The 25,147-nt window shown below is 37.0% G+C and overlaps 1 protein-coding gene across 1 annotated transcript in view; it reads left to right on the top strand.

Moving 5' to 3' along the window:
* LOC132788284 (uncharacterized) overlaps positions 1 to 25,147 on the top strand; it is a 129,054-nt gene that overhangs the window by 66,532 nt on the left and 37,375 nt on the right. Inside the window, 5 exon segments of the mRNA XM_060795617.1 lie at positions 3,269 to 3,538; positions 3,585 to 3,890; positions 4,944 to 4,945; positions 6,739 to 6,864; positions 14,338 to 14,818. Of these exon segments, the coding sequence (XP_060651600.1) occupies positions 3,269 to 3,538; positions 3,585 to 3,890; positions 4,944 to 4,945; positions 6,739 to 6,864; positions 14,338 to 14,818 (1,185 nt within the window).

The following is a 25,147-nucleotide window of genomic DNA, read 5'->3' as shown; positions in this document are numbered from 1 at the left end:
ATAAGACCAAAAGTCAAAATTGCATAAGCAAAGCTACTTGTATTGGTTAGATAGTAAACATTGTTAAACCAAAAAAAGTGTCGTAAGACATTACACTGTGAGTTCTTTGTGGCACTCAAATCAGTTGGCGAAAATTTCTATTGTCAAGAGTCTTTGCGAAGAGTTCTTTAATCTGCACTTCTGTTGAGGACGCACCACATTGACCCACTGTGTGAAGTGTGTGGGCAAAGTGGTGGCAAAACTCTTTTGATTTCCGCTTCTCTTTCGCAAGAGAGAGAGAGAGTGGGAGAGGAAAAGCAAGAAAAGCCGCAAAAAGGAAAATGAAAACGACATTTCGAAATTGTGGAAAAACGGAAAGAGGAACAACAACAACAACTACAATAGCAACAGCAACAAAAAAATAGCATACCGAAAATAAAAATACACACATCTCTCTCCCATCTCTCTATCATTATATTTTTCGACTCTCTCTCTCTCTTTCTCCCTTTCTCTCTTTTGCTCTGCACTACAAAGCATGGGCAATAAAAAGAAAACAAAGCTGAAAATAATTTAAATTTTGCTCTGACCGGCAACAGCAGCGACGTCGACGTTAGCAGCGACTGCGACGTCAACTGCGACAGCGACTGCGACGTTGGCTCCACTTGTGCCGCTCGCTTTTTTTGTTGTTTGTACAAAATTTTGCGCTCAGTTGCTCGCGATCGCCTTTTCAATTTTCACGTACTACGCGCAGACGAGGCGAATTTTCAAAAATACAAATTTCGGTTTTTATATACATATGTACATATCTTTTTTTGTCGGTAAAATTCTATTTTGAAACAAGTGTTGTTGCTGCTTTTGAAGAAGTGTCGTCATTATCAACCAAAAAGAAAACGAGAATAAATAGTGAAAAAGTTACAAATAAAAGCAGAAAACAAAAACTAAACAACAGCAACAAAAATATCAAATCAAATCTATTGCCCCGCGTCTCTGATAAGAGATAAAGAAGCAAAGGTAAAATAGAAAAAGAAATAAAAACGACAACGACAAAGTCGCGCCACGTTCTACAAGTTATCAAAATACATACTTCACACTTCGAACTCTCTTCGCTTATTTATAAATAAGCAACTATAGTTTCTTTTCGAGCCGGTTATCGGGCAGTTGCACTTTGTAGAGAGCGCTTAGCGGGGAACGCGGGAGAGTGACCAAGAAGAAAGGTAGCGGAAAATGCAGCAATAAAAACCAAAACAACAAATGAAAATGCGTTGAAAACCATGGAAAAATCTATGGTTAATTATATGTGTTGTGAGGCCATTTCGTAATGTTGCTAAAAATAAAAGCATGGAAAATGTGCAGCCAAATGGAAATGCCAGCAATTATTTGCTTATACTTTTTCCAAGTGCCAATTGTGCAAAATTCGCACAACAAAAAAATGTAGATATACTATATATCATCATCTATATACATATATAAAACCAAAGTGCCAATACAAACGTCATAAAACCATAAAAAAGTGCTATAAATATATTATAATTTTGTGCCATAAACTGTGAAAATATTTGCGCAGTGTATGAAAAAACAAAACAACGGCAACAACAAAAACAACAAATGGGAATGTCGCTAGAAAAAAAGCTATTTACAATGTGCTCTATATATAGAGTGTATATAGACGTGAACAAAGTTTTAGGCACACAACTGTTTGACTTTAATCACAAAATGTTTTATGTGCGCCTAATTCAATATTCCGCTCCCTAAACACAGTGAATGTATTTGCATTTTGGTACTCGCAATGAGATGGAATTGTGTGACTTTAAATAAGGAATTTAACTCCTTAACAAACCATGTGAACTCAGCTATCACTATCATAAAGTTGCTGAAACTTGGAAGAATTGTGTATAAGTGTTAAAACTGCAAATATATAAAGCTGCAGTCCTTAAATACTCGGTTCTTACTTCGAACCAAACCTTCTCAAATCCAAACCCTAACCATGGTAACTCAGCTGTCCCTATTCCAAAGCTGCTGAAATTTGGAGGAACTGGTTACAAATGTTAAAACTCAGTGAATCTATTTAGCACATCGAAATTAACTTCAAATTGAGTATTACAATTGCATCAGAACTTCTTAGCCCCAAAAACAAACCATGTGAAACTTCTTTGTCCCAAACCTTACCCATGGTAACTCCGCTATCTCTTTAACAAATCTGCTGAAATTTGGTAGAACTGTGTAGAAATGTTGAAACTAAGTGAATATAATTTCGATATACAAATTAGCTGCAAATTTCAAAATATATAAAGTATTGCAACTGCTTACAATCTTAAAGAACTCAATGATCACATTGCCCCAACACTTTCAATGCCTAAAAACAAACCATATGAACTCAGTTGCCTCTTTTGACAATCTGCTGAAATTTGGTAGAACTGTGTACAAGACTTGAAACTAAAAGAATAGATTCTCTTTATCGAAATTGCCTGCAAATGGAAGTATTTATAGTGTATAGAGAACTTCTTAGCCTCAAAAACAAACCATGTGAACTCAGCTGCCTCTTTTAACAAGTTGCTGAAATTTCGTAGAGTTGTTTCTTATTTGGAAACTAAGTTAATTGCTTGCCTATATCGAAATTAGCTGCAAATGGAAGTATATATAGAGAGTATTACCACTGCTGCAATCAGAAAGAACTCAGCTCTCACTTTGCCCCATTTTTTGGCGCTCATTCTGCGCGTCTTTCAAAAATAGACTGTTCACTTTTTCAAAATCCAATTAGCTGCGTTTTTTTCCTCCCATAGTTGAAATAGTTTTTTTTTATGTCTATTTTTGGTCTAATTCTTTGCACTGCATAAAATGAAATGCGGTTAATGTTTTGTTTCGTATGATAAACAAACATCAAAAAATATTGGAAAATCAAAATTGAAATTGAAGCAAGTTGCAGTCGAAAGTGCTAAAAATATGAGAAAGAAGAAATCTTATTTGAGATTTCACTGCAAAACGAAACTCATTTGCAGCTAATCTATGGATTATTGATTGGACGCGACTTTTACCTTAAGGGGGGAAACGAAAGATTGTCAATCAAAGAGATGCAGCGTTAAAATTTCACCTGCGTGTAATTAAGGCGAAAACAAAGATTTTGCCTATAATTATGATTGCCGCTAACTGCGCATTGTTTGACGAGAGACAGAGAGAGAGAGAGAGAGAGAGAAAGAGTTAAGGGGGAAAAGAGACAAGAGATAGTTGTAGCTTATGAAACACAAGCATAAAAAACAGCAAAACTAACTTAATTTCTCATTCGTCTGTGCAGCTTTAAAGCCAACTCCACGCCCTTTGACATCTCGGCCACGTCGGCTTTCAAGCCCACCAAACCGCTGGAGATTCGCAACGGTTCGCAGCAGCAACAACAACCGCTAATCTCGCCCATCACTGGACAACCGCTGAGCCACGTGCCCGCTCCCTTGCTGCTCTCCTCATCGACACTCTCAGGCGCCGGCGCCTCGTTCCGTTTGGCGCGCAGCTCAACGCAACCGCTGCAATCGCCGCGCGTCGCTCATTTGGCCGCACAGGGCGGTGGCACGCCCCCCAACGTCAGTGTCAGTGTCAGTGTCGAGTAACAACAACAGTTTGTCACGCCAGCATTCGGTCAACGATAGCGTCAGTCTTGGCGAGCAGTTGACACTCTCGGTGGGCAACGACAGCGAACGAATCTTTGAGATGTCCGGCTTGGATGATGACTCGGCGATTCAGTCGCTGGGCGACGATGCTTCCACCAACACCAGGTCAAGTGGGGCGACGGCAACCACATCAGGGGCAGCAGCGGGAGGATCAGGTGTGGGCGTGGCACGCAGCAGCAGTGTGAGAGCACGGGCCAACATGTTCCAGCAGCTGCAGCAGCAGGAGCAGACACGCAGCCGCAGGGGAGACGGCAGGTGGAGAGCAGTTGCCAACGCAGTCGCGTTCATTTGCCAATCGTCAAGGTGAGTCGAAAGTTACTCTTGTTATACCCGTTACCCATATTGTAGAAGGGTATTATAACTTTGTGCCAGTAGGAAATGTATGTAACAGGCATAAGGAGGCATCTCCGTCTCCATAAAGTAAATATATTCTTAATCAGCGTCAACAGCCGAGACGATCTAGCCATGTCCGTCTGTCTGTCTGTCCGTCTGTCCGTATGAACACCTAGATCTCTGAGACTATAAGATTTACAGCTATTATTTTTTTTTCTACAGCATTTGTTAGATTGCTGGCAGATTCAGTTTGTGTCAAATTTTTGCCACGCCCACTTCCGCCCCCACAAATTGAGAAAACTCGAATAACAAGCGTAATTTTAAAGTTAGAGTCGCGAATTTCCGTCTTTGTGATTCCTGAAAATTTGGTTATGATCACATAAAAATTGTCAAAGTTATTCAAGAAATACTTACTAGGGGTCTTAGTTGCTTTGGTGACAATCTGTTATATGTTACACTCTTTAGTATATCTTGAATGTAGTACCATATCAATATACTAAATTAATATGTTTCTTAGTATTTTTGTAGTATATTATTTTGGTATATTTTGAGAATAAAACCGCAATATTTTGCTTTTATTCAAAGTGCGTAGCGAGTATATCACAGTCGAGCACACTCGACTGTAGCTTTCTTACTTGTTGTAGTCAGTTCTGGCCACGAACGATTCCATCACACAAATTAGCATTAAAGCATTAAATGAAAGCAAAGGGAGAGAGAGGGAGAGGAAAGCAGAAGGGAACTATGCGAACTATATTCGCCAGTGGAGCAGCGATGCGTAACAACAACAACATAAATAACAACAACTAGAGAAATTTGTGCAAACTCGTTGCGATTAGAGTTGTGTTTTGTTTTAATTCAGTTTTAACTAGTTCAAAGAGCCGGTTCTTAAGCCAAATGGCATTTAAATTAGTTTCACATTCTTACACTATGCTTTACCTTCATTCTTAAAGTCTACAGTCTAGAGTCTAGACTAAGCAGTGCTTTAAATACGCGGGATTAAATGACTTTGGTAACGTATTCATTTCAGCAATAGGGAAGCTTAAAATAGACAACTGGAAAAAATTTGCATGTAAAAGTAATTTGTTAGCATCTGAAGCATTTATATTATCAAAAGACCATAAATTTTGATATGAACACAACGATTTTGGAAACTAAATTTATGTTTTTTTAAAGGTAAACTTCTTTTACCGTTAAATTATTAATGTTTTTAAATATTGAATATTTTACCATAAATATATATTTATACACTTTTTAAAATGTAGCTTAAAATTTAAAATTAAGGAAATAAGTTATTATTTTTAATAGAGTGCTAACTACTACGGCCTTAAGAGACTTTTTTGGAAGTAGTTTGAGAACCTTAAGCATATAATCTCCATGTTTCAAAAGAAAATTTTAATTCCGTTCACATATTTTGATCTAAAGGGTATAAATCTCCAATTTGTCCCAAAATTGAATAGGAAGAATTTAAGGTTCTAACATATGCTTAATATTTTCAAATGTTTTACGTAATTCAAAAACCGTAACTATTTAACAGTTCATTAGCAATGTTTTGTATTTTTGAATTATATTATTATTTTAAAGAGAACATTTCCTCAATAGCTTCGGAATCAAAAGAACTTTGATAGCTTAAAGACCTCAGCTGTTATTACATTACTAATAATAACAATGAAAATCCCTACAAGTTGAGTGCTGGCAAGTGAGTAATACTCGGAACTAGTTCCGCACCGCGGAACCGAAAGAGCGCAGCTCCAAGTATTAACCGCAAACGCGTAGAAAGAAGATTCCGCTATAGGTTTCGGTCTGGTCAGCACGACGCAGCGTCAATGAACGCTCAATGGGCGACACTTTTTTTTATATTTTAACTTATTTTGCCAACTTTTTGTTGGAACAGTTGTAGTTATTGTCGGTGTTGTTGTTGTTGTTGTGTGTTGGTGCCATTATGGCCAGGCATGCTTGTTGTCCAAGTTAATAAGCTGTAAAATGTGTGTCACTTGCCTAACAAACCCACCGCAACGCCCCCCTTTTTCTTGCCCACCTTTCCCACACACCGAACACAGTCAGGCAATCAGCAACAAATTGAGGTTTTCTGTTGGGTAACATTTGCACTGGTGCGTAGAAACAATGAAGAAGAAGAAGAGAAGGTGTATTGGGGGAACAGGTCACTTGAGTAGATTAGATTAAGTAGGCATTTTTAATGCCATGTCAAACAAAAGAGTTAAGAAAGTTGATATGTCACATTGATCAGTAATATTCCTATTTCACTTTTGTTACAAATTAAATTCTCCCCAATGGATATCACACAGATAGTTACAATTGAAAATTTCCTGTCGCAAATTGTGATCAATGTACTCAGCAATATTGACTATAACGATCGTAAGTTGAAGAGTGGTGTTTAGAAATGAATATTTCAGTATAAGAATAGCGAGTAATGTGGATTTAAATTTGAATATTTCAATAAACGAAAATAGAATAATGTGGAAATGATTTCAATGGAATTTAATTTCACTCACTCTCAGTTTGCGGTCAAACTTGAGAGAGTTCTGCTTTTATATCGGTAAAAAATCTAGAATTCGAGTTCGCGAGGTTCAGTATTTGTCAGACTTATTCGCAAAGTTCAGTGTTTATCAGACAGTAGAAGTAGAAGTAGAGAGTGCTTGAAAGCATTTGCATGCTTAATATTATATTTATTTCGATGAGTAAGCGAATAACATAGACTTTAACTTACTTCTACCATTCTAACTTCCATCTCTTTTTCTTTCCTCTTTCGCAGCAACTTCTCGCCACTCGCCGCCTCCGTCGGCATCAAGCGCCAACGTAACCGCATCGCTCGGCTCGCCGTCAAACGAAGAGCCGAGCACGCCGAACACGACGCAGGATACAACCGATGCGGACTTTGGTAAGTCGAACAGAAAAAACTACAACAAAGGAGCATTAAAGAGAATTAAACTCTTTGCTCTCTTTGCTTGGCACATCATTTGCGTATCGTTTTTGTTTCTCTCTTTTTATTTTGCGCGAATGCAATGCACGAATAATGCACACAATTGGCATGCGAAAAAACGATAGATACAGAAATCTATTCGTTCAATGAATGTTCTTATTATCATTATTATTGTTGTTGTTGTTGATGTTGTGTGTGTGTCTTCAATGTAAAGTATTAAGAATATGATTTCTTGAGTTGTTGCTGTTTCTTCAGTTTTGCGCTGCGTTTTGACTAATCTAAAATCGAAAAATCAACATGAAAGTTAACATTGATATTTATTGGCGATTAAAAGGAAATTTATTTTATTTAAACAAATCACGCAAAATTGCGCAATAAGCTGAAAGGCAAAAAATGAAAATATCATTATAAATACTAAAGCATTTTTCTAATAATTTTCATAGCATGCATTTGGTTTACTTAAGTTTTTTTTTATTTCTAACAATTAATTAACTCCCCCATTGTTATTGTTGTTGTTGCATGAACAACAAATTAAACGAATTTGGATTTTTTACACATGTTTTCTTTATGTAATTTACCAGCCTCACGTCAGTTTTTTTTTCTCCTTTTCATTTTTGTGCAAACTCATTGTTGGCTTCTTTTGCTTTTCATCGAGTTTTCCAGCGTTTATAATTAAACGTTTATAATTATCTTGGCCTTGTTTTGTTTTGTTTCCAACTCGAAACTTCCTCTTTGTCGATATTTGCACATTGTCTTTCCAATATCAATATCTTTAATTTATGAGGGCGTTTCCCCCTGTTCCCCACACTTCTTCTTCTTATATAAAGAAATATCGAGATAAAGAAAACTACGTACCTTGACTTCGATAGGGAATTCAGTTAGTTACACGTGAAACGTGATATTTAAACAGTGGTAAAACTAATTAGTCATCAGTTATAGTTAATTGATTAACTGATAAGTCTTGAAGAACTGAAAGAACGGGAATAAAATTAAAGGAAAACAAGAATGATGATGAATTCACAAAGTATAAATGAAAACTTTGTTAAATACTTTCTTTTATAAATATGTATTTCTATGAATTGAGAAAGAGAACTTCAATATAACCTGATCCATACATCTATGAAAGTTAAGATAAGTTTTGAATAACTGAAAGAACTGGAATAAAATTAAAGGAAAATACGAATATCTCCAATATGCGGTTAAATAACGATGACTCACACAAAGTATAAATGAAAACTTTGCTAAATACTTTTTTTTATGAATATGTTTATCTATGAATTGCGTATAAAATGTGTTAAATGTAGACTTCAATATAACATGATCCATACATGTGTTATTACGTATTGGAAGTTAGTCAACAAAATGAATGTACAAAACCGCATGAAACAATATTGTAAACATGATTTATGAATAATTTTGAAAAGGATTACTTAATATGAACTATGCAGCTTATAATTTTATGTGGGGCTTAATGAACTAATTATATTATATCTAAATTAAAATAACAGTATCAAAAAGAAAAAGTTAATTTCGTATATTTTACATTAATCTTTAAAATGAAAATACTTTGCAACTTTGCCTTGTGGTTAAATGTTATTAAAAGAGACCGCAACTTATATAAATAAAGGTAACTAGATGAAGTTCGCTTCCAGCAGTGAATTGTGTAATTTATTGCTGACTTAACTGATTAGGGTTTTTTTTACAATGAAAACGATTTGTTTTGCTGGCAAAGTAATCGAGAGTTTTCTTTAAAGAGATATACGATATATCGTATACAAATTATGACGCATTCACTGTTATGATGCATTCAGCAGTTCTTTGAAGAGCATTCGACTCTTAGGCATAGGCTTAGTAATGATCTATTAAAATGAAGTTGAGCACAAAGTCTTTTACTATTTATATGACAGATAATTCACTCTTTCTGATCAATGCGTATAGTAATAAAATTTTAAATGGAGAATTGTTGAATCATTTGTTTTCATATTCAGTCTTTAGCGACGATATTTAATAACTTTAGAAATTTAAAAACAAATTGCAACTGTTTTTTTATTGCAATAGGATTTGTTAAGTAGCATCAGACTTTAACGCAACTTTTTGCTTAACTATAATAATTAAATGACATATTGCAAGTGTCTTTATAATGAAAATTGTTGAATAGAATCTGCTAAAGTTTTCTCTAAAAAGAAAAGTCGATGCTTACAGTTCTTTAGAGATCATTCACCTCTTAAGCTTAAGCTTACTAAAGCTCTATTAAAATTAAGCGTTGACGTAGCTGAGCACAAAGTCTTTTCCTATTTGTATGATCTATGCGTAGTAATAAAATTTCAAAGGCAAAATTGTTGATTTATCTATTATCATATAACGACTTTACCGCATCGTAACTATAAAAATTAAATGTCAAATTGCAATCGACTTTATAGGACTTGTTGAGTAGAAAGTTCCTACTAGGAACTTATTGGATTTGCTTTACTATAATAATTAAATGACAAATTGCAACTGATTTTATAATGAAACGTGTTGAGTCGTATCTTATCGGATTTTATCGTTTCCCTCCGAGCATTAAATCTTTATAGCCTACCTTTAAAGCAAAGTCTTTCATATAATAGCGACTTCAGCAACAATCCTTACAAGAGTTCTTTGATCTTTATGGTGCTCTATTCAAAGCCAATTCAATCGACAAATTGCGACTGACTTTATAAGACTTATGGGATCTTCACACAGACTTTATGGGATATTAAGAAATCTTCAATCAGACTTTTGCATAACTATAATAATTAAATGACAAACTTCAACTTTATAATGAAACGCGCTGAGTAGAATCTTCTCGATCCTCTCTGAGCATTAAATTTTTATAGCAAAGCCTTCAAAGCCAAGCTTTCTTATATGTAGAGTACTTTTCTCTTTAGGGTTCTCTATTCAATATTAATTCATCGTCATAATGCGACTGTTTTTAGGACTTGTTGAGTAGGATCTTATGGGATCTTCAAACTTTATTATTATTCAAACTAATGACAAATTGCAACTGTCTTTATATTGAAATATGACTTGTTGTGTAGTATCTTCTCGATCCTCTCTAAGCATTAAATCTTTATAGGAAAGCCTTTTATATAATAGCGACTTCAGCAACTATCCTTATAGAGTACTTTATACTCTTTATGGCACTCTATTCAAAGCTAATTCAATCGACGCTAATCAGTAATCAGTTTGTGTAGCCAGCGACTCATTCTGCGGTCTGCAGTCTCCAGTCTGCAGTCTACAGTCTACAATTCTCCATCTCTGTCTGACGCAGACGTTGCTGCTAACAAAGAGTTGTTGAATAAAGAAGCAAGTTTGCTATCAATAGCTGAACGAAAATCGAAAGCTGTGGCATGAAAATGAAAAGCAGCTGGCTGCTGCTGAAAAAAAAAAATAAAAGAGAAGAGTTGAGTTGAGCAGCGAAAAATAAGCGAGCCGAGAGTACAAAGAATCACAACAAAGGCAAATGACAGACGAATTATAGAAAAATTTATTTGATATTATAAAAATTGCCCTAACAAATGCGTCGTTAACTTTCTATATAGCCAAAGCAGAGGCAGAGGCAGCAACTTTGAAAGCAGCGATAGGCACTTTTTTTTATTGTATGTAGAAGAGTTCGAGTTGAGCTCAGTCTTAAACGGTTGATAAACAGCGCAACAACTGCGACTTCATACAAAATATATTTATCGCAACACAGCAACAACAACAACACAAGTAATTGATAAATAAAAACGCGTGGCGCAATTGCCACTCGACACTTGCAACTTGACACTTGCAACAGCAACACACAAAATAAATTTCGTAGTAGAGAGTTTGCAAAAAGGATGCGTAAGTGTTTGAATTCGAGAAGAGTTCGAGAACTAATCAATAGAACCTTCCTTAGAACCTTCATCATTGTCGCTGGCCGAGCGTTTGGCGTTCTTCAGCAGCTTGTGCGAGGGAAATGGCGGCAGCACAACGCCCACGAGCAGCATGCCACATCATGTGGCACATTCGCGCTTTGCGAGTCGCGCCAACAGCTACGCCTCACGCAGCAGTCCGCCCTACAACTCCATCGATCGCAGCAGCAACAGTCCGAGTAGCAATCACAGCAACTACAGCATGGCCAACAGCATAAGCAGCGCCAGTGTTACGCCCACGCCCATGGAATGCACGCCCACCACCCAAGAGGAGGAGCAACAGCAACAGTCGCTAACAGAGCAACACAATGGCTTTGTGCAGCTGACACGCTCAGCAACAGCACCCCCAACAGCAGCAGCAACCACAGCAGTAACAACCTCAACAATTGTTGCTCCTTTGACAGAAAGCACTTCGTTGACGGCGCCGCGACGCATCAAACTGAGGACTGTGGGCAAACTTGTGATGCCCGACACTTTTCTCAGCGATCGCAAGCACAACAATCATCGCAACAGTTGCTTGGGGCGATTGCAGACGATGGAGGACATACACATCTCGATGGGTGTGCGGACCATTGGGAAAATCAAATCCCCGTTCATCGAACAGCAGCAGCAAAAGGAGCTACGGAAGCAACAATCAATGCAAGCAATGGAGCAACAGAGCAATGGCAATGGACACAGTTTGAGTGACAGCGGCGATGATGCGCACAGCTCTGATTCGGGCAAAGAAAACTGCGCTGCCAATCAGCAGCAGCAACAGCAGCAGCAGCAGCAGGAGACCCAACAGCAACCACAATCGCAGCAACAGCAATCGCAACAAGTGCAAGAGTTGAAGCGCAAGCTGACGCACTTTAGTCAAATCACCGTGCAACAAAAGAAGCCACAGGCAACCGCTGTGAATCGACGTCATACCACAGAGCTGAGTGGCAACATTCGACCTCCAAACGTTGACGAACGTTATGCCAAGTATTTCGGACTGAAAGAAAGCTACAGCTCAACGACAACGCTGCTGAAGAAGACGTCTTCAACTCCAACTTCAACTCCATCGGAGGCACTCAATGCGCATGTGCGTCTGCCACAAACTGTTGCAAATGGAAGCGGCGGACTCAATCAGAGCGTCAGTCTGGTGCAGAAGCGACGTGAGATGCTGAAGCGAACACGCGCCATGTCGCTGGAGACAACGGGCAGCTGCGTTTCAAGTGGCAGCTTGAGTCCCACCTCGATGCCAAGTCCGAAGCGTGCTCTTTCCCCCTCGAGACGTTCAACAACAACAACGAGCAACAACAAATTGAACATTGCCAGCTTTGAGGATATTGTAATCACAGCCGATGAGTTGCATGCAGCGGGGCATGAGTTCAAGAGGTTGTGTGGCGAAATTTTGGGCACATGAATGGAAAAATTGTAAATTTTTTTGGCATAACTATTTAAAAAATTTCACAAATTTTTCGAAAATTCCCCCCATCTTCTCTCTCTCTCTATTTCTCTACAACTCTCTCTATCTCTCTAATTTGGATTTAGCATGTAGATAAATTGTTGCGCTCTCTTTTTGTGTGCGCTCAATGTGTGATTTGTGTGATAGATGCGCATCATCATCTTCCTTACTTCCTTTCTTTCTGACCCCCGCCCTCTCCGATAAAGAAAACAAAACAAGAACGAAACGAATGTAAGATGGGCAAAACAAAATGGAAAATACATATAACAAAAAAGACAATGAAATATAATAAAAAATATGCATACTGAGAAATAATCCCTAACTTAAAAATAATAAAACGAAACGACTAAAATTAATCCGAAAATGTTCTTCTTAGGCATTGTAATTAATTTGAGTGTGTTGCATTTCGATTTTCAGAGCCTGCAGAGCAAGAGCATCATCATCCAGTTTAACAGTTATTATTATTACTACCAACTACCAACTACTTGTCGTGTGCTTATTTATGATTTTTAATTAATTACTTAAAGAGCTTAAACGAATTGTACCTTAAATGGCATTATTATCATTACCACATACCATTATTATTATTATTACTATAATTATTATGCAAATACAATTATATCTAATTATCGTAATTATTATTGTAATATTTAAATATGCAAATTGTTACAACATTAAATAAAACAACAACATTTTGTGCTACATGCAATGTGTTTAACGAATTTTCACACAAACTTACCAACATATACACACACAAGCACACACACACTGAGTAAGTAAGTGAAGCTCAGCGCCGTTCTCTGCGCTTCTCAAAAGTTTACTTGAGCATGTTAGATGAAATTTAAAGCACGTTTTTCCTTTTGCTTGTGCGCTTGTTTTTTAAAGTTTGTATTAATTATTAAGTATTTTATTTATTTTTCTATTATTTGTATTATATCCGCTACCCATAGGATAGAAGGGTATTATAACAGGCAGACCCTATAAACTATATATATTCTTGATCAGCGTCAACAGTCATACGATATAGCCATGTCCGTCTGTCTGTCCATCCGTTTGTATGAACACCTAGATCTCAGAGACTATAAGAGATAAAGCTATATTTTTTTTCGACACCTTTTCTTAAATTTGCACGCAGTTCAAGCTAGCTTAAAATTTTTGCCATGCCCACTTCCGTCCTCGCAAATCGACAAAAATCAAATAACAAGCGTAATTTTGAAGCAAAAGTTTCAAATTTCGATACATATATTAATAACTGCAGTCTTTATGATTCCTAGTTGTGATCAGATAGAAAATGTAAAAGTAATTTAATTATTTCTTTTGTATGGGCAAAAACTCTTCCTTACTAGGGGTCTTGGAATCTTTGAATGGCAATCTGACATATATTTTGTAGTCTATGGCATATTTTGAATGTAGTACCACATCAATATACCAATTATAGCCTTTGGTATATTTTAGTATTTTTGTGGCATACAGCTTAGCCTGACAATCTGGTATATTTTACTACTCTATGGTATATTTTGATTGTAGTACTATATCAATATACAAATTATTGCCTTTGGTATATTTTAGTATTTTTGTGGTATATAGCTATGGCTGGCAATCTGGTATATTTTACTATTCTATGGTATATTTCGTATGTAGTACTATATCAATATACAAATTATTGCCTTTGGTATATTTTAGTATTTTTGTGGCATAAAGCTTAGCCTGACAATCTGATATATTTTACTATTCTATGGTATATTTCGAATGTGGTACTATATTAATATACAAATTATTGCCTTTTGTAAATTTTAGTATTTTTGCGGTATATTGCTTTGGCTGACAATCTGGTATATTTTACTACTCCATAGCATATTTCGAATATTATATCAATATACCTTTTGTATGTGTTGCTATATTTTCGTGTTTTGTAGTATATTAATTTGGTATATTTTAAGAATAATACCGCAATATTTTGCTTTTATTCAAAATGGGTAGTGGGTATCTCACAGTCGAGCACACTCGACTGTAGCTTTCTTACTTGTTTTTCTTTTTTATTTGATCTATATTAAATCTTTTGATGACCTAAATTTATTTATACTTTAGGCAAACCCAAGGGCATTCTGAAGGGGGGCAAACCCTTGCCCGGCATGGGTCGCGGTCTGATGCCCATCGATCTGAATGCCGAGCTCAAGAATCGCCTGCAACGTTCGACGCATGCCACAGTCTCGAATCTGCGCAAATCGGCGACCACAGCGAACGCGACACGCGATGAGCTGGACAACAGTGCATCGACGAATCCGCAGCGAAACTTGGCGCAAATCTTACGCAATGTATCCAAGGAGAATGCCACGCCCCCGTCAGCCAGCGCCCAACACGATGATGCAGTGAGTCTGGTGCGAAATTTGGCCACCTTGGGAGCACCTCGAACTGTGGAAGATTCCACCGGAGGCAACAATTGCGCCTCCGCCTCAGAGGGCGAAAGTTCTGGCGGTCGTGAGATCGAAGCCATTATCAAGAACAGCGCTGTGGCCAGGCGACGTCGCCAGCAACAACAGCAACAACAACAACAACAGCAGCCAGATGGGTGAGTCTACGTCCACCAAGAACAACAACATCTGCAATCCCAATGTGCTGTGCGCTGTGCTCGCTTATTAACCGTTTGCTACTAACCAAACCAAAAAACAAACTAGCCAAAAAAAAAAACTTGATGTAAGTTGATCCCCCGATCGATCATCACAATACTATATATGTACATATATCTAGACAGACTCGAAGACTGGTTCCACAAAATGTGTGCGTAATAATTTAATAAAAACAAAAATACAACTACAATACATTTTTACTACAAAGAAAAAAAAAAACAAAAATTTAGGCTTCGATTTTTGACAACTTTTTTAATTGTGTTTGTCATTTGGCATCATTCGACATCCGTTTTTTAAATGTCTGTTGATAAATAAATGTATTTTCCTAATCGATTCAAACAATTTCAATGCACCCACAAAAAACAACTAAAACACAAATAGAAAAAACAAAAAGAGTTTCCTAGTTCAAGTGAAACCAATTGAAAGAAGTTATTACTGGCGTCCTGTGCAGCCGCCGCAGCAGAGATTGCAACAACTGCAGCTACAACAACAGCAACTGCAACAGCAACGAGAACAACTACAACTGCAACTGCAGCAACAACAGCAACTGCTTTGGCAACTGCAACAGCAGCAGAAACAGCAACCACAACAACAACCACAACAACAACAGCAACAAAAGCTACCGTATTTTGTTCAACAAAAACTAATGCGATAAATTGAAAATTGAAAACGAAACGAAAGAAAAATATATCAACTAGCACATAAGTTCAATTTGCATTGCTTACTAAAAATAACTGATATATATATATACAGATATTTGAATATATACATATACATAACAAAAATATATATATATTTTATTGACAAATTTGTTTGAAAAATGAAATGAAAATTATTGCCACATATATTTTTAGGTGACACACTGACAATTTATTTAATTTATTTCAATAATAAAGTTGACAAAAATCCTATGTAAATGTAGTTTATTGTTTTGCTTTCGCTACTAATAGTGATTTAATACTAACAACAGAATATGTGCATGCTCGTTGAAATGCTTACATATTAACTTCAATTCAAAATTGGCGCCTTATTAATAGTTGCCAGACAGTGCTGTAAAACTGCGTTGCAGACAGGGTGGCAACATTTACAATGTAAACTTAACAGTAATGGTTTACAGCAATAGTTCGAAACGTCGAAATACAACAGGCAGTTTAAATTGACGCGCCAACATTTGTGTATGTAGCAAATATACCAACATACTAGATATAGTGTAACCAGTCAGCCATAATGGGAGCTTGCGTATTTTAGTATCTCGCGTTGAATCAGTTTTTGCTTGTGGTCTCACTCGAAAACAGATGTTTCTTTTTATATGAGTTCAAAAGTATAATTTATACAATAATAAATAATACTTAATAGTGGCTGAGTAAAATTAAATGAATGTTAAACTTAAAAAAAAAAAAAATAAACTAGCAAAAAAATCAGCTGTCGTCTCACATCTGTTCACAACGTCTCTAAGCCAAGCTGTTAATATGCGGCGAATTCACCAGAGGCGAAATGAAGCGCTCACAGTGTTAACAGCGATGCAACAGCCTGTAAACTTAACAGCAGTTAGTTTTGCTTTTGCATTCGGGAAGAACGGTTGTGTTTGCGCTGTTTTGCGGTCGATTTGTTTGCGTTTGTTTATTAATTCGCGCGCATTTTGTGCCGGTCGCAAAATTGCAATTGAATTATGCAAATTTAATACTATAGTGTGCGAGTGTGAGTGTGTATGTTTGTGTGTTTATTGTGCGTGATAAAACTAAAGAACTGCAATCCACAAACGACAATTGCAAGCATTACGATCGGCTTCCAATTTAATTGCATCCAATTGAAAGCGCAAGTGAAAAATGGCAACGAGACGCTGAAGCAAAAAAATAACTGCAAATAAAAAACTCGAAAAAACGTGAGAGGAAGGCGCAGGCTGCAATTGCACTGAGAGCCATAGCAATTAACAAAGCAAAGGTTTGTACCACTGAAAATCATCGTTATGGGTAGTTTTTGTTTTTGTGATTTTTTTTTCATTTTTATTATATTTCTTATGAGACCGACAGCAACAACAGCAATAGCAACAAAAAGCTGACCAGTTTTGCACAGCTTGTTTCTGTGTTTGTCGCGTCCTCCCTTCTGCGCTGTTTGCTGTTGTTGCTTCTTCTTCTTGATTACCTGCTGCAACGAGCTACACAAACATCAGCAGCGGCAGCAACAAAAACAACTACATACAATGTAGGCAAAGACAACAAAAACAATATAACCGAAAAACTGTAAATCGTTCGCGTCTTTTGGCGTTTGCCTTCCATTGAAAAATTCGCTGATTCAGCAGTGGTCAGAGCAGCCGGAGCCGCAGCAGCGGAGACAGCGTAGCGGCAGCGCAGCAGCTACGCTGATTTTGCGTTGTTTCGATATTCTTATTTCTCTTGTTGTTTATTTGCACTTGGACATTTGTTGTCGTCTATTGCTTGTTGTTGCTGTAATTATTGTGATGCTTGTTTTAGTCGTTGTCGTTGTTGTTGTCGCTGGCTTAAAAGTTTTGCAGTCCCTGGCTTTAAAGTTTGGCAGTCGCTTGGTCTGCGTTTGTCATAGAGCAAACACCCTGTAGTTTTCTTTTGTTTTGACAAAGGGGCGTTGCTTTATAATTTTATCAATTGCGAAATTTATGATGTTTTCCGATGCGGAATTTGACTTTCAATATGAACTTTCTGGTATGCGGAACCAAACAATAGAAAGATCCATAAAATGTTCTCAGGAATTGGCGAATTTAATTATTTTATGATTGTTATTGATTGATTAATATTACGGTACACAACATGTATGATAAGCAGCAGAGTTTATTCTGATTATAGGGTATTTCGTAGCACATATTATTAACTTTTGTTATGGTTGTGCATTTTGACAGCTGTGTGATAAGTTTTGCATTTGCTTTGTATGTGTGAAGTGACTTTGGGGTGCTTCTGTTTCAATCGTTGCGATCGTTGGCAACTCTATTTGGCCATTTGGGTCTATTTGTTCACCTGCTTAATTAAGAGGCCCCCCCACTTGATGGCTTTTGGGCTCAAGGTCTGCGCGTAGTTTGAAAAACTGGGCCAACATTTGCATAGTCTGATCTGAGATGGTGATAATGATGATGTTTATGATGATGATGATCGACAGAGTTGCCAGCGCCAATTAATCAATCAAATTGATTCAAATCAAATTCTCATTATGCATCTTGTACATTAAAATAACAATCACTTCAATTGTTATTATTATCGGATTTCGCTTTAGACCGCACTTCTCTTCAGCTAACCCATTAATTGTCCATTTCGTAACACTTTTATACCTGAGATTTTTTTTTCTTTTAATTTTGGTAGCCCACTCGCGAATTTATTCCAAGTTTCATGTGCGTGGCTAATGAATAAACAAAAGCAAATCGAATCAACAAAGTAATAGCAACAACAATCAACAAAAAAAAAGCAAAGCAAACCACAGAAATGCCTTTCGTTTTCAATGAATTTGCATAATTTGCTTGTGATCTGTCGGAACTCTTGGATCTGGAATTTCTTATGGCGAGAAATTAGTCGAAAGAAATGAAAGAAACGCACCATAAAAATGTTGTTATTGATTTATGATCGCCTTGCTACTTATAGAGAGTATTAGATAATGCATTGATTTGAAACCGAAACCGAAACTGAAAAGATTGTCCATAAATAGACAGTAAAATGTTTCTTATCTAGACGTAAAATCCCCACTGATAACACTAAAATTCATTCATTGAAGAGAGCAGAGCAATCGCATCCAAGTGCAATTCGAATGCACTCAAAAAACACCCACACTTAGACCTAGATTCATAGTCGAGTATTCGGTATCATATAGAAGGCGACATGTCTGCTCACGTCTGCGGGGAAAACGTGAGCTCCAACGCTAATGAGCCAAACCAACACACAAAGAGATAGACAAACCCAAACACAAACACAGACAAACACAAATTCAAAATACAAAACAAAGATTATACCGAATAGTGAAAAGTTCTACGGGTTAATCACCTAATGTGAGCTCTACCATACCCATTTATATACTATACGATTATACGATACGACACTTGAGGGAATTGAGCTGCGACGCACCCAGTTAACAATTTTAAATACCCTACACTAGAGATTATACCGCACAGTACTCTATAGTGCTGTATACTGTGTATTTCATGGCATTATCTCGATCGACTCAATATGCAGAAAGTCAACGCAGCCAAGCAGAAAAAGGAAAAAGCAAAGTTATCGAAAGCTTTGCGGTAAATAGGAAAATTACTATGCGATTTTAGATTTGCATGCTAGAAATTGTAAAAGTGAAGTAACTACCACACATTGAAGTCGCTAGCTTATCGGGTTTGACAGAACAAAGAACTATAAATTATGTATCGAGTGAGGCTTGTATATTGAATTGTATTAAAGTGCATAAATTCATATTGGCTATAAACTTCATCTACAACCACTTCACCTAGTGTCTTTGTTATTAAGCTAAACCAATTAGAATTTCTTATATGTACTTCCTATTGCTTAGATAGTTTGAATTACGATTTCACATTTTTCTACTTATAATATTAGCATTCGAAGTCATACTTCCACCCTAATATTACTGTGAATTACACTTCTTTGCTTGGTACTTTAAGTATTACTCCGATTTTATTTTTCAATGATATTTATGAACTTTTAGTAATTCCTAAATTTGAGATTGTAGTCATTATATTTAGGCATATACAATATTATATATATTTTTAGTAATTCAAAAGGTTTGAGATCGTAATCATTATATTTGGTCATATACAATATTATATCATATTAATATTACGTACATTTTTAGATATTCAATAAGTTTGAGATCGTTATGATTATATTTGGGTATATTCAATATTTTTCTCTACTAATATGAATAAGTAAAAATTGTATTTTAAACAATAAAGAATTAGGAATTGGTTCGTGAATTTCATATGAAAAAAATCTGTGAGAGTTTCGGGATTGGTTTGTGATTTTCGTATGACATGATATATGTGAAAATGTTATACACAAAAGTCGAAATATATTTATTTCATTGCTATACTAAATCAAGCTCTACTGTGATGTAAACTTATACTTTATTTTCTCTAATAATATAATCAAATCTAAATAAATAAAAGTTGTGTGTTAAACAATGAAGAATTCGGGATTGGTTTGTGATTTTTCTATGAAATAATATCTGCAAAGTCTTTAATCACAGAAGTCAAAATATATAATGTTTATTTTATTTGTATACTACCACAAGTTGTAATCTTACACTTTGTTATTTTTACTTTTACTGCTACTCTTGTACTACAACAGCGACTGATTTAACCACTTCTACTTTTAGAACTACTTTTACTCTTTTCGTAACCGCAATCATCTTAATCATACGACTCGACTTTGCGCGTTGTGTGTGAGTTCCCTTCTTTTCTTCTTCTTTTCCTTTCCTTATTGGTTATTATTTGCATAATTAATACCTTGGCGAACATATTTCTCCGCTGTAAGTGTATTAAAAGTTCGTTGCGTTTGCTGCATTTGCTGCTCGCATGGATTGGCATTTGTGACCCCGCTTGTCTCGTAATTGAATTGCCCCGACCGAAGCGAGAGAGTGAGGCGATGTCCCTGTCTCTTTCTTGCTGCGAGACTGCGACTGATCGCTGCTGGCACAAAGAAGCTTCTCTCAGATGTGAATGCGATGCGATGCGATGTGATGCGATGATGAATTATCAACGCTTTTAGTGCAGCAGTCGCTGCTCATTTGTGAGTTTCGAGATGAACCAAACAATTCCATTAAAGGCGAATGCTTATGGGTTGTGCTCGCTTTCATGTCGAGAGATGCAAATGCAGCACGATGCTCGTTGCACTCTCTCGGATTATGTACACAAAAGGCGAAACTGAGAAAACGTGAAAAATTTCGAAGCCAGCGATCCATAAATTATGTTTTCTTCCCCCCCTCCTCAAGTCGTATGCATTGGGGCATAAAGTTAAGTTCGTTCTGTTCTGGCTGAGATTTCTGGTCAGCTATAAATACATTCATTTATTGGGGAGAAATAACTTTGTCTAGTCGTAGAAACAAATGAAGTTGTTTGCATTACGATTTCCCATTTCGGGTTCTGCTCTGATCTGTTTTCCTATTCCCATTATTAAGTTGTTCAAAATACGATTACACAATCTTCTTAGGCCATAGTACGTTGACTCTTTTTTTTTTTGTCGATGGTTTGTTTGTTATGCTCCACAACTCTTTCTCTTCCTTTGTCTGTTGTTGACTGTTTACCTGTTCACGATTTGCACAGCTGTTTTTGTTGGCATTTAGAGTTTTGTTTCCCGTTTAAAGTGAACTTATTCTATGCTGCAATCCATTACGAACACATTTACTTTCGAAACTCAATTAACTAGCACTTATTTATAGCCCTACACAAAAAATAAACTCTAATCCAATTAGAAGCAGTTGCCTTTCGAAATTCTGAATTTTGTAAGCTGGTCATTTGTTTATTGTTTTTTGCTAAACAATTCATGTGAATTGCAAACATGTGCAGGAAATGTTGTTGAAATATCAAATTAGTTTATCAGTAGTGCGCATTTAATTACTTTTAAATGAGAATTAATTGCAAACAGTTGAGTTTGGGTGAACGAATTACGCTCTAAATGGTTTTAGAGCAACTGCTAAGCACAACAGCTGGCAGTTTCATAGTGGTTTTAGAGCAATTGCTAAGCACAACAGCTTGACAATTTGAAAAGCACTGTCAAACGATGTTCTACAGTTTCTGAAGCATTGCATGATCTTTCAGTTTGATCAGCGTTTGCAAGCGAAAGTGAGGTTTGAGAAGCACTGACTCGGCCAGACTAAACATTTTGTGAGTCATTGCATCCTTTTATGCCTGCTTATGGGGTTTGACCATAATTTAGTGCTTTGTGTGCAATTTATTCAGCATTTGCTAGACATTTATGGCGTCGTCGTCGTTTTGTGGCCAACAATTTGAGTCATCAGTTGGCTTATTGTAGAGAATGCGGCCCCCCTGAGGCGGAAACAGTTGACACTGACATTGCAAAATGAGTTGCAAATGAGTCGAGTGGCGTTTCGCGTTGTGTCAACAAACTTGCGACACAGGATAATGTTAATTTCGAGTGAAGTCTGAACTAGACTTGTGTCTCGTTTTGTGTCTGTCTGTCTGTCTGTCGAAAAGACAGTCAAAATGTTGACAACTCATTAGCAGCACAAGGAATCAGGATAAGAGAGACTCGATAGACTCGAGACTCGACTATAGAACCCAGAATCCAGCATCGAAGCTGGCTTTTTGGTACAATGAACTTTTCGGACACAAAATGTTGTTGGCCCCGCCGTCTGGCCAAGAATTATTTAAGCCCAGCTACTTCGTTGCCGCTGCACGTTGTCTGACAACGGCTCATAAATCTGCAGCTGTTCCCAGTTGTGGAATACGTTGAAGAGGGAGGGAGGGAGTAGAATGAGGAGGCAAATCAACTGCTTCAATCCCTCGGAGCGAATGCAAAAGCGTAGAAATATTCCAAAGTTCGCTGTCAGTTTTGCAAGCTCTCTTTGTTGGCTTGGCTCCTTTGTCTTGGCTCCGTCATAGATATCATCATTGGGCATTTATTATTGCAAGGCACTGTCTGCCGCCCTTCCTTCCGCCTTTCGCCTTGCCATCGCGCTTGGCTATTGAATTTCCTTTGTGTGTACGTTGCGTCTTCACTTGATGCAGTATTCAGGCCGTTGGGATTGTGGCATGCCACCGCTGCTTCCTTGTCTTGTGTGTGCATGTGGCTTGCAACTTCTGCAACTTCTACAACTGCTTATCATCTCATCTCGAAGCATCGATGCCACTGTCATTCTCTGGGCGTTCTTCTGACAGTCCGAGTGACAAACAATAAATGTTTAGTTGATATATCGATTCTCTCTCTCTTCTAGCCTCTCGATTTCCAACTCTAGCTATCCTAGCATGTTGCCACTGTCGTCTGTCATTCAATCAATTAGACACCTGCTGTTTGCCTTTTGTGTGCTCAGATATTAGCATCGCATCGCATCGCGTTGCAACGCTTGACATTTACTTTTTATGGCCAAGTTGCAACTCAACTCGGTAGCACACAATGCTCGCCTCAGATCGAAGTTGATTTAGACAGCAGCTTTGTAGGAACTATGGCTATTGGTATGCGATAGAAATGTCAGCAAAAGTTCGCAGAACTGATAGACAGCTGAATAGTTAAGACTTTAATAGAATTTCTGTTGATCTTAGTAAGAATATGCTTTGTCTTTCCTTTTCTCATATTATCTACTTCATTGTAATTTTCTCTACGCGATATTTTATATGCAAACTTAACTATTTTCTACAGTTTGTTTACTTCATTTTGATCTGTTTACACTTTTGCTAGAAGCGGATTGTTTATCATTATTATTTATTGCTTAGAGTTTGTCAACTTCTTTTTAGATCACCAAACATTTCTTTCTACGTATACAGAATTGTGACGTAGCTCATAATGACATGTATTTTGCTATATAATCACTAAAATGTTACGATTTCTATAGACACTGTGTATAATGTCTGCACATTTTGGTATATACTAAAAAATCTACTTTTTATATATAGCTGAAGAATACATTTCTATAGCATTTCTCAAAAAAAAAACTGTGGTTACGCTCTTCCTGCAGTATCTTAAGCATATTTCAGTATTTATAAATACTTCACATTTCAAATAAATATATTTTCTAGTATTTTTTTTAACAAGATACAATGATATATATGTTCTGTAAACGTTAGTATTTCATACCTTTAATATATTATTCGCTGCAGTATATTTAGGTATTTTAATGTACCTATAATATATATTCGCTTTAGTATGTTCAGTACATTTCGGTATTTTAAAATACCTTTAATATATATTCGCTTCAGTATCTTGGGCATATTTCGGTATTTTAAAATACTTTTAATATATATTTACTACAGTATTTTCAGCAATTTCGGAATTTAAATATATTTTTTCAGCATCTTGGTAGCATCACCATTTTTCAGTATTCTAAAATACCTTAACTATGTTATTCACTGCAGTATATTGATCATATTTTGGTATTCTAAAATACTGCGTCTTAAGTCTACTGTTTAATTTTAGAGTGTATTCATCTGCTCAAATAGTTGTTTACTTTTTTTCCACTAATTGCTGATTGCTAGATATCTCAGCACACTCATCACATTTCATAATAACATGCTTTTCACAAGCCATTGTCCATCTATAGCTATGCAAAGATAGATACTTTTTAACTATAACAAACTCGTTCTAATGCTCAAGTCGAGCATCAACTAGCTTGGTTGATTATTAAACAGATTCGCTGTTGATTTGCTATGATTCTGGGAGATTGCTGATAATAATGACGCCGCTGTGGCTGCCACCCAAGGAGGTGAGCTGGTGGACACGCCTCGCAAGAATTACACAGGAAACACAAATTGCCAGCGGGGCGAGAGAAAACGGGGACTAAACACGCCACAAGATTGGATGGATGCTGTATAAACATGAAGAGTGTAACTACGAGTTAACGTAATTGCCTTACATACAAGTATTTGCCTGCCTCACTAGCTGGCTGGCTGGCTGGCTGGTTGCAACTTCCTTTGGTGATCAGCATCCCCGTCAGCATAAGAAACTTGTCTGCCTCACATGGTTAATCGATTATTAATGACTTTGTCGCAATTAAGTAACAAACAAAGCTCAAATCGCTTCATCACACACACACACACACACACAGAAGCAACCAAACATGGCCAGGAGGCAGCAGCAGCATCAGCAACAAGTAAAAGTTGCCACCAAGGCTAAGAAAGAGGCTGCAAGTTGCAAGTGCTTGGCAAAAGTTATTCCAAAAAAAAAAAAAACGAAAAGCAAAGAAAAATCCACATGCAAACACACAACACGCCTTAAAATGTGAAAATGCGAATGACCTGAATACACAGACGTGGCACACACACACACACAGTTGCAGAGACACTGCCACACACGCATTGAAACTGATAGCACGGGGCGCATGCGCAACACGCAGCCAATATGTGGTGAAGGGAGCGGAGGGGGCAGGGGGCAACCAAATGCCTTAAAAGGCAACAACGCCGACGATTTCCTTTTCTGCGCATTTCGTTGTTGTTGTTGTTGTTGTTGCTGACAAACTAGTTTTACGTACAGTTTCAGCTTTTGTTTTTTACTTTTTTGGGGACATCGACGTCAACGTCGCGACGTTTCAACATTTTGTTGCACTTGCAGCTCCACACACACACAGCCTAGTAATTTTAATTT

Source organism: Drosophila nasuta, chromosome 3 (genome assembly GCF_023558535.2).
Source record: "Drosophila nasuta strain 15112-1781.00 chromosome 3, ASM2355853v1, whole genome shotgun sequence".
Classification (NCBI taxonomy): domain Eukaryota; kingdom Metazoa; phylum Arthropoda; class Insecta; order Diptera; family Drosophilidae; genus Drosophila; species Drosophila nasuta.
This window is presented reverse-complemented; position numbering and strand designations above follow the sequence as displayed.